The following is a 10843-nucleotide window of genomic DNA, read 5'->3' as shown; positions in this document are numbered from 1 at the left end:
AAAAATATAGCAACTTTTGGCAGAATGAGTCAAAGAAAGAAAGAGAGAAAAATCTGAGTTGTTATTGCTGTCCATTCATATCATGCAACATAAGTACTGTTCAAAAGTTTGGGGATTTTTAAATAGTGAGTAATAGCATACTTTTATTCATCAAGGACACATTCAATTAATTAAAAGTGGCAGTAAAGACATTTCTAATGTTACAAAAGATTCTATTTCAAATAAATGCTGTTCTTTGGAACTTTCTATTCATCAAAGAATCCAGGAAAATAAAATGTATCAGTTTCCACAGAAATATGAACTGTGTTCAACACTGATAATAATCATAAATGTTTCTTGATCATCAGATCATCATATTATACTGATTTCTGAAGGATCATGTGACACTGAAGACTGGAGTAATGATGCTGAAAATACAGCTTTGATCACAGGAATAAATTACAGTTTAACAATATATTCACATAGAAAACAGTTATTTTAAATTGTAATAATATTTCACTGTTTTTACTGCATTTTTGAACATTTTTTTATTTTTTAGGTGACTCTGGATATGCAAACCAGAATAATCAAGATCTTTCTCACACATCTGTATTTCTGTACAGCTTTATTTAGCAAACACAAGTTGAAAATGCAATGCAACACCGATCCAGAGCAGATATTTTGTTTTGCTGAGGTGTCCATAAACCCGCTGGCAAATCAGAGATATTTATCAAGCATAAGTCTAAACAACATGTACATACAATTCTCATGGACATCAGTCTAACAACGACAGCTATAATACATCAACATGTTCTTTTTTGTTCTGATATGTCCTGATTCAAATATAAAGAGAAGCACGCGGTCGGGGTTGAAAAAGAGTCTTTAGTCTCTTAATCGGATTAAAGACACCCCATTGGTTGCTTTCAGTGATAAGGCATTACGATTGGTCCCTGTAGAGCTTCAAGATTCACGTTTGGTCTGTTATGATCGGTCCCTCCTACCAGTTACATGCAAAGATATGCATGTGTCAATAATTAAATGAGTGCACATCACATGATTGGTTGATGCTGATAATCAGCTCGTCAGACTGGTCTAACTGGGAGAAGTGGGCGGGGTTAATTACAGCAGTATGTACACAGTTACAACACATAATGATCAAAATACTCAAATTATTACAAAAACAAAAATTATTAATGCACCCATCATGTTTAGCAGCATATGTCTATAAAAAAACAAACAAATAAAGTATTTAAGAGGTGAATCTCATGAAACCAATTCTCAATGCAATGCAAAAAATATATATTTCTATATCCTGATATTATTTAAAGGATGATTTTTTTTAAATCACTGTATTACAGTAATGAGAATCTAATAAGAATAAAAAAGGGGATTTAAAATGTGTTTAAATGTCATGAATGAAAACCATCTTCTCAATCTCAAATAAGCTTTATTTTCTTCATGCAAAGTAAAAATGCTTATATTTTTGGGGTTGTAAAACATTACCTGGATATGTTTTCATGAGATTCACCCAAAGAGATTTTGCTTTAAAAGAAACAAACATCCATCATCACAGGGAGTGTGTTTCTGTGCATTATTTTTTATTTTTTTTGAGTCTTGGTGTGCAGTTTGTGAGAGTAATAGTTCAGCCAGTGTGTTTGTGAAAACGATATCTAAATGTCTAAAATAGTATGTTTACAGTATAATGTTACAGTGTACTTACAAGTAAAGCGTATAAACACATTTAGTCTAATTGCACTTCTGAGTGGAGTTATGGGTTTCCTGTTTTCCACATGAGCCATGCACAAACCGTCCTCCCCCCACATCCTTCCATAAATCTCCCGCTCTCTCTCTCTCTCTCTCTTTCTCTCTCTCCTTCCCATAAAAACTGGGCGTCTGTAATGGGGAGGAACAGATATGTGAACACGACTTCAACTGGCAGCAGTGAAACAGGATCATGTCCTTTTTTTAAAATCAAATTTAGAGTCTGAAGCGTTTAACATCTCTGTGCAAAACACACAGCTTTCTGCTTCCGGAACTCATTAAAAACATAAAACAGTCAGCGTCCAATCAGATCAAGGGGTGTGGCTTTAGGAGAATTTGTCATCGATGCAAAAGCGTGTAATGTCATCTGTAGGCAGCGTCCAATTAGATCAGTGGGCGTAGCTTCAGAAGAATGTCACCAATGCAAAAGTGAGGTTGTCTGCAGTCAGTGACCAATCAGATCAGTGGGCGTGGCTTCAGATGAATTCATCTATGCGAGGGTGAGTTTGCATGTTGCCTGCAGTCAGCAGCCAATCAGATTTGTGGGCGTGGCTTCAGAAGAATATGTCACCGGTCATCTGCAGTCAGCATCCAATCAGATTTGTGGGCGTGGCTTCAGAAGAATATGTCACCGGTCATCTGCAGTCAGCATCCAATCAGATAAGTGGGTGTGGCTTCAGAAGAATCTCACCAATGCAAAAGTGCGGTTGTCTGCAGTCAGTGGCCAATCAGATTTGTGGGCGTGGCTTTAGAAGAATTGGGCACCGATGTGAAAGTGAGATCAGCCAATCAGATCAGTGGGTGTGGCTTCAGATGAATTTAACATCTATGCGAGGGTGACGTCATCTGTAGTCAATGTCCAATCAGATGTGTCGGCGTGGCTTCAGAAGAACTTATCATCAATGCGAAAGTGAGGTCGTGTGACGTCGTCCGGGTTGATGAAGACGGAGATGGACTTCCCAGGATTCTCTGTGACCAGTTGCTGGAGTTTCTTCGCGAGCCGGTCGTCCGGTTGCTGATCGCCTCCCGGGTCCGACAGCGGCGACGGCAGGTTCGAGCTTCCGCCGCGCCATTGAAGCTCAAGCGTGAGCCGCGAGGCAGCTTTAGCGTGTTCGATTGCGCTCCGCAAGTGCTCCACTGGGTCGGAGCGTACAGACGATAGCTTGCGCGCATGTAGCATAGCCGTGTCGTCGCTGAGGTGCTCTAGCATGTTGCATTGAGGGATGAAGTAATTAGGGCAGGTCTTATTAACCAAGCAATGCTGCAAGTCGTCGATCAAACCAAGCAAGAAGTGCGCGGCATAGTCTTCCTGCGCCAGGTACGTGTGCGGCAGGCGATCGCAGGACCACAGCATTAGCGAGCGCAGGTGGTACGGGCTGATGGCTTTGGGTCGAGACAGCAGCTTAATAATCAGAGCTTTACAAGCTTGGTACGCCTGCATCAGACTCGCGGAAATGCACTTCTTCAGCTGCACCTCGCTGCGCGCAAACGACAAACGCCACTCGTTTTCCTTCTGGCCTGTGGAAGAGCACGCGGGCAGCAAATAAAACCCACTTATCACTTCCTCCTCTGTGATTTTCCCATCCCAAAAATGGTTTTCCATCAGCCAGCTTTGGGCCACCGCGGGCCAACCCTTGAATGAAACCACTGGTACCACGTCGTATAGCATCCGACTGCCTCCGACGCCCAAGATGATGGAGATAACCGTCGAGTTGCGCTCGACTTTCTCGACCCGGGGAACGCCACGCTGTGGCTTCTTCTGAATCTCCGCCAAAACCAAACTGATGGATTCGTAGAACCAATCGGCCACCAGCGTGGGCGAGAAAAAGTAGTTGGTTGCGCCGTTAACGTGGTCGACCACAGTGCAACAGTCCTTCCACTTGTTTATGGTGCCCTCGTCAAACAGTCGCAGGCTGAGCCAGGAGTGGCAGAGCGCCGAGTGACGCATGTCCAACGTGACCGGCTGGTTTCGGTCGTGGAGTTTGAGCGCGGGAACCAGCAACGTGAAGTCCATGTCGTAATCCGCTCCCCTCGCGTACACCGTCAATTCGTCCAGATCCATGTCAACCACACCCTCCCTCACCCCGCCGGACAACAGCAGGTACTCATTGGCAACTGGAAGCTTCTGGTCCAACTTCTGCACCATGCCTGAAAACAGGAAATGACATCATTAGAGAGGGACGAATGTTGGTTTTGGCCCTGTCACAAATGGAACCCTATCTTGCATCTCAATGTCCATACTATCCATCCTAAACAGTAGGGCTGGGTATTGACACAAATTTCACAATTCGATTCGATTTCGATTCGATTCGATTCAATATTGATTATTTTGTACATCAGGTACAATACATGGCAAATTTTCTCAAGGAAAACAAATCTCTGAACTAATGCTGTAAACTATGGGAGTCAGTTGTAGCCTATGGGCTTCATTAGCCTACTATAATATTGAAGGTTAAAATTAACTGATTTGTATACAAACACTTGAATTACACTTTTTTTTATTTTTATAATAATAAAGTTATATGAAATATAAACATTTAAATGGTGGCTGTCATAAAAACCTACCAGATTTATTCAAACATGCATTAAAAATTGAAGAATTAAAAATTATAATGAATATGTAATATGGTGCATATATTTAGCAAAATGCTCCTCTCTAGAGTTAATTTTTCCAACTGACTAACGAGTTTATGGTCACTGGATATGGTTTTTCTGAGGTAAATGTGACGTTACATGACAGTGTTTACAAGCTCTTTTACTGACGTCTTTCCACGGTTGAAACACTGATCGAGCGATTCCATGTCACATGATACGGACTTCGATAAGTTGTACTCTATCTTTAACACACTTTCAGATGCTCATTCATGTTTATTTCGCGCTGTAACTGGTATTAAGGTGGAAGAGAAGATCATGTGCTTCTCTTGAGTGATCTCACGCCACAGCGCCAAAACGCGCTGAATTTCGTAAGAAAATGGACGTAATTTGAAATCTGAGACTTTGTTTCATATCAATAGTAACAAAGCACAAAGATTATTGCGATTTATTGGATGGGATGCGCGCTACAATGTTACATTCATTCATCAACTGAAAACAGGATGACTAATTGATTCTTGGGATTTAAGAATCGATATCGGTTCGTAAAAATGAGAATTGATTAAAATCGAAAAGTCGATATTTTTTACCCAGCCCTACTAAACAGTATGTGAGACTAGAATAAGTGTGTCCCAAAGCATAGTATTTTGAAAAGAGTATGCCAGAAGTCCCCAGATGATTTCAGTGGATCTTCGAAGTGTGGATCCAAAAGCGCAACGGCTTGTGGGTAATATTAGCTGTTATAGTAAACAGTATTTGCCTATAGCTGTACAGGCAAACATAAGTGTTTGTGAAAACGATGTCTGAAATAGTTTCTAATCCTAGTACAAGTTGGAAGTTTGATGGAAACCTTTACTTCTTCCACTTCATCCCACATCATATATGAAAATATGGTAAAAAATGGTAGGGACTTTAGATATACACTGCAGTTTAAAATCTAATTTTATTATAGTTGATGTTTCCTGAGCGCTTTCTTAGTTCTTCAATATTTTAGAGGTGAATTAAATCTGCGTTCAATCAGTGTAATTTTTGTGCCACTAACATAAATATGACAAAATAAGTCTATTAAATTCAATTAATTACATTTAAATTAATGCAAAGAAGATTCCAAATTTCACCTTTAGAGTAGTGGTTTTGCACATGGATGCACTTTGGCGTTACGAGTGTTGGAATAGTTTCTGTGCTGTAAACAGTTGTTATGTTGCACAATTACAGTAATTCTGACGAGACGTGAGCACAGCATTAGAGGGAATGAAGGGCATTGCCTAATGGAACAAACTTCATAATAAAGCATAATAAAAAAGGTTAATCTTTAATCACAAGATCAACAGAGCAAAGGCGATAGTGTCCATAAAAACGATTCCAACACAAACACAATAAACATTCCCGACCAGATGCTAGAAACAGACTCCTAAAGAAAATAATCCCCGGTGTCAGATGACGTCACACCTGAGCTCAACCTCATGAACCAGCGAGTGACTCAGGGGCAATAAAATCTGCCATCGGCAGCAGAAGCAACTCTAGAGAATCTCAGAAAAACGAAAACAAGTTAGTGACTCTGCATGAGTGTGTTTATTTTGGGCCCTGCACATCTGTCACACTCCTCCGGTGAGGCCAGAGTCAGCGAGTTCAACACTCAGCAATGCACATTCAGCTATTAATTTTATCACGTTTTCTACTACCAATTCAAGTGCAGTAAACTCAGCTAAACATTTTTTTTTTAAGGGGTCATTTTTTATTATTATTTTAATATGTTCCTTTGAGGTTCACTTATAATTTTGCACACACAAAAAAACATATCTATATGGAAAAATGTGGAATTATTTTCAAATCTGTCTGAAATTATCTGTTTTTAAGGCGCGGCTCCTTTAAGGCTTGTAAGTAAACGCCCACAGTTATGATTGGCTAACGTCATTGCATAGGAAACAGTATCAACACACACTCGCTATTGAAAACATTATCCATATAAAACTCATTTACAGACAAAGCATTATGAAATCATTTACTTATGGTTTGTGATGCAGTTGCTGTCAGATCCAATACAGTCACCAGTGGGCAGGGCCTATGCCACCAGTGGGCGGGGTCTATAGTGCGATGATGTAAAACTATTCGTCAATGTCATATGCAAATGTATTTGTCCGTGTGACGTCACAGATCCCGCAATATCAAAACGAGCTGTTTTTGGAGCTTGATTAAATAAATGCTTTGTTTATAATAAAGAGGATGTTTTTAAGGCAGGGTAGGCAATTTTCGGAGCGGCTAGCAATAGCAAGTTAGCTTTGATAGCATGAGATCCCACCTTCCCTTCAAAACGTCTCCAAAGCCACGCCTCCTTCAAAACACATGAACGCTACACATACAAACAAAAGCCTTAATTTCTCAAGGCACATAACATTATAATAATAATAAAGATAAACAACTTAAAGAGCTCCGACCTGTACCACCTGACTAGTGCAGATTCATTTCAGCAATGATAGTGTTGCCACTGAAACGCATAAGTTCGAGTCACAGGTTTCTATCTCTTCCAGATTACAGTAGTTATGGTGTGAACGCAGCATAAACTCGTCGTTTTGATTCAGGAGGAACTGTAAAAGGCGGTTGCTGTTTTGTTTGCGCTGCTCTGTGACTGACGTCTGTCTAATTCTGCATATCATGAAATGCGCTAATGATGTGTGATGTCTGCGCGAGCAAGTGTGCAGAGGCATGGAAACACATACGTAGGAAATCATATGGAATGACTGGACGAAGATTTTACGGTCCTACGCCTTCCTTAGACTCTATACAGTCAAACCAAAAATTATTCAGACACCAGATTTAATTTTTGATACGCTATAGTTCATTTATGTAAGTGAAGATAGCAAAATAAATTAAACTGTGACATATCATACCCAAAAATTCTTCATACAGTGACTACCAGTAATATTTATAAAAATTTAGGACCAAAAATTATTCCGACACTTTGACCTGTCCATGTTTTGCTGAAGTGTTTTTTCTTTAATTGCTAATGCTCTTTTTACACACAGACTGAACAAAATGAAGCATTGCTTGGTCACTGGTTGAGCTAAACTGGAATTATCTAATTGTGTAGTTAAAATTAACAGCTGACAGATATTCAACATAATTCATCTGTGAGACAGTCTAACAGAAGGACGGACAAAACCAGTCAAATATCAACTGATTTGATAACTATATTGTTTTATTACCATTATATTTTATTACCATTTTCTAAACTATAGTGAATAAACTGTGATAATGTGAGAAATGTTGAAGGTGTCTGAATGAATTCTGCTTTGACTGAATAGAGACTTTCAAACAGCATTAAAAAAAAAGTTTCTGGAGCAGATCGCCTACCCTGCCTTTAAGCTCTGAAACTTACAAGATGTTTTAATGGTACAAAGACCTCGTATGACAAAAGACGGAGACAAATTAGATTTCTCATGTCATGACCCCTTTAAAAAAAAAAGCACACACTGTCAGTTTTGATTTCACCCCCTCCACAGATCTCTCTCCAGTCTGTGTGTTCTGCATGCGAGCGCACGGCTGAGTAAACATGCGTGAGACGGAGAGCCAGCAGAAGTTGAGCTCTGCTTCACTGCATCGCTTCAGGCTCCTGGCTGGCTCGCCACTGCTGAGCTTCTGCTCACTGCCTCCGAGAACTCCTCTCTTAAATAAACACAGCTTTCTTTAAAGCTCGGATTAAAACTGATCTGTTTAGAAGAGCTTCTGATGATTTGATTTGTTGATTTTATGTTTGATCGGTGTGTCTATCTTTTTGCAGAGCTTTGCATTTTACTGATTTACTTTTATGTTGTACGGTGTCCTTGAGTGCCTTCAAAGGCGCCTATAAATAAAAGGTATTATTATTATTATTACTAATTTGGTGCTACTTATCCCTGCTAGGCAGGTTGAAGATTTTTTTATTGATGTATAAAATGCATGTTTGTGATTTTTTTATGTATTTATTAGCCTAGATTTGGCAGAATTTGCATGATTCATTTATTGAAAAAAATTTGGTTTTCATATTTGCTTTACCTCACCATGTTTTGCATTGTTTTTCCTTTTACAATAATCAAGCGTAAAGCAATAGTTTACCCAAAATAAAAAATCTGTCATTATTTACTCATTCAAAGTGGATATTCAGTGAATAATGACTTAAATTTTAGTCTGTTCATCACACACTCAATCTAAATGTGCATTTTTGTTCATTCTGAAGATTATCTGACCTTCCACTTTCAATAAAAGTTAAAGGAGAAGCGTGGATATTGTGCTCAACATCTCCCTTTATGTTCCACAAGAGAAAGAAATGGTCATTTTTGGCTGAACTGTTCCTTTAACAGCAAGCAGATGACCAGATTTTGACAGGTCATCATACAAATGAAGCATATGAATAATAATAACAGTGCAAACATGAGGGTGTTGAATATGCAAACACACACATCCGCTGCTCAACACAAACTGAAGCGCGTGACAAAGAGAAACAGATGCAGAGGGGAAGCAAAATCGCACTTTCCCTTTTAATGCATGTCTCGTTACACTGCATGCGCGAAGCATTGCTCTTTCTCACCGAGCATGGAGAAGATGAAGTCCTTGGCCGTGTGGATCTCGAGCGCGCGCTGGTCGTCATACTCCCGCTGCTCGTGCTTGCTGAATTCCCCGATCAGTCGGTTGAGCTCCTCGATCCTGGTACCGGACCGGAAGTCCAGCTCGGGGGGGTTCGGGACGTGTTTGGTGCTGCTCGGGGTGGCGGTGGGGCTGTTGCCAGCAGAACCAGCCCGGCTGGAGAGCCCAGGCGCCGCCATGTTCGCGAGGAGACGGTGAATCGCACCGGAGCGCACGCGCTGTACTGGGCGAGCACCGGAGGGCGTGAGTGATGATGATGATGGTGATGATGATGATGCGCACCGGACGGGATTTTTTTTTCCCGTTGTTTTTTATTATTATTATTATTATTGAATGCTTGAAGAAAAGAAACGAAGAAAAAAAAAAAATCCCGTCCGGTGCGCATCATCATCATCATCACTCACGCCCTCCGGTGCTGTTTTTTATTTATTTATTTTTTTAAATATATATATTTTATTTTTATTATTATTATTATTAAATACTTGAAGAAAAGAAACGAAGAAAAAACAACAATATTAACAACAATTATCATCATTGTCATAACATAGTCAAGTCACGTTAATTTATACAGCGCTTTTAACAATAGGCCTATATATATTTTCAAAGCAGCTTTACAGTGATAATAGGAAATTAAAGTACCAGAGATTGTTTTGGCTTTAGAGCAGCTCTAGAATAATGTTATTGTCCAGCTAAAGTTAACTTAAATTAAGGCATATAAAATGCAAATGCTGCCAAATATCTGCAAATCTGCCAATAAATAATTAAATGAAGAAATAAACAAGCACTGCCAAAAAAATTATAAAATAGACAAATCTGCAAATTAATTAAATTAATAAAAAATGGAAGAAAAAAACATAAACCCTGCCAAAATAATACTGGTAAATGAAGTTGCAAGCATGCAAAAAATAATTAAATTAATAAATAAACTAACTAAGAGAAGTTTAGCTAAATAAACTTCACTTAAGAGAGTAAATTAAACAAATCTGCATACCTGCAAACAAACAAATAAATAGATAAAATAAAAACAAATGTGCAAACCCTTGCCAAAGTAATAAATTAATACAGTTAAACAATTAAATTACATAATAATGTGCAAGCATGCAAATAAATGTATTAATTGATCAACTCTGACAAAAATAATAAACTAATAGAAATAAAATAAAAACAAATGTGCAAACCATGCCCTAATAACATATGAATTCAAATAAACAAATAGATTTGGACATTTGGTAACACTTTATTTTACAGTGTCCTTGTTACATATGTTACATGTAGTTACTGTAGTATTAACAGTAAATTATGCATAATTACATGCAACTAACCCTCAACCAAACCCTAACCCTACCCTAATCCTATAGTAAGTACATGCTGTTAATTAATATTACTCAGTACTTAAATATATAATTACTTTAACTGTAACAATGACACCTTAAAATAAAGTGTAACCGGACATTTTTACACACTCATCTCAATGGGGAAAAAGTATCCCAATTTACATTAATTCAAGATTTTATTTTATTTTATTTATTTATTTATTTATTGAAATACACAACATTTTATATCTATATTCTACACAATATTTCTATCTTGAGTGTGTGTTGGAAAGAAGTATCCTGGCTTATTTTCTCTGCTTATAACAAACTTTTTATCTTTGAGATTATGAAAGTACTGTATGATGTGGGACTCCGGGTCAAAAGAGATGGAGGACAGATTAAAACTGCTAACTCTGTGTGGCCAGTTTCATCTCCATAAGTGTAAAGTCACTGATTCTAAGCCCAATTTTAGGCTTTTTTGTGTTGATTTAAGGTTATTCTATGACTCTCTTTCTTCATCAGCAACAAGAAAGTCACTAAAACTGCTCTCTTGTGTAAAACAATTATTTCATATAGTT

The 10843-nt window shown here is 38.4% G+C and overlaps 1 protein-coding gene across 1 annotated transcript; it reads right to left on the bottom strand.

The window, feature by feature from the left end:
- Positions 1–587: 587 nt before the first annotated feature.
- LOC311090763 (nucleotidyltransferase MB21D2) lies at positions 588–9232 on the bottom strand. Its single transcript, XM_084126268.1, has 2 exons — positions 8897–9232; positions 588–3888 (listed from the first exon to the last, which is right to left on the bottom strand). The coding sequence occupies exons 1-2, from the start codon at positions 9129–9131 to the stop codon at positions 2624–2626; spliced, it is 1500 nt and encodes a 499-aa protein (XP_083982394.1). The 5' UTR covers positions 9132–9232; the 3' UTR covers positions 588–2623.
- Positions 9233–10843: the final 1611 nt, after the last annotated feature.

This window comes from Abramis brama, assembly GCF_963993115.1.
Source record: "Abramis brama genome assembly, chromosome: 10".
In the NCBI taxonomy this organism is placed as follows: domain Eukaryota; kingdom Metazoa; phylum Chordata; class Actinopteri; order Cypriniformes; family Leuciscidae; genus Abramis; species Abramis brama.
This window is presented reverse-complemented; position numbering and strand designations above follow the sequence as displayed.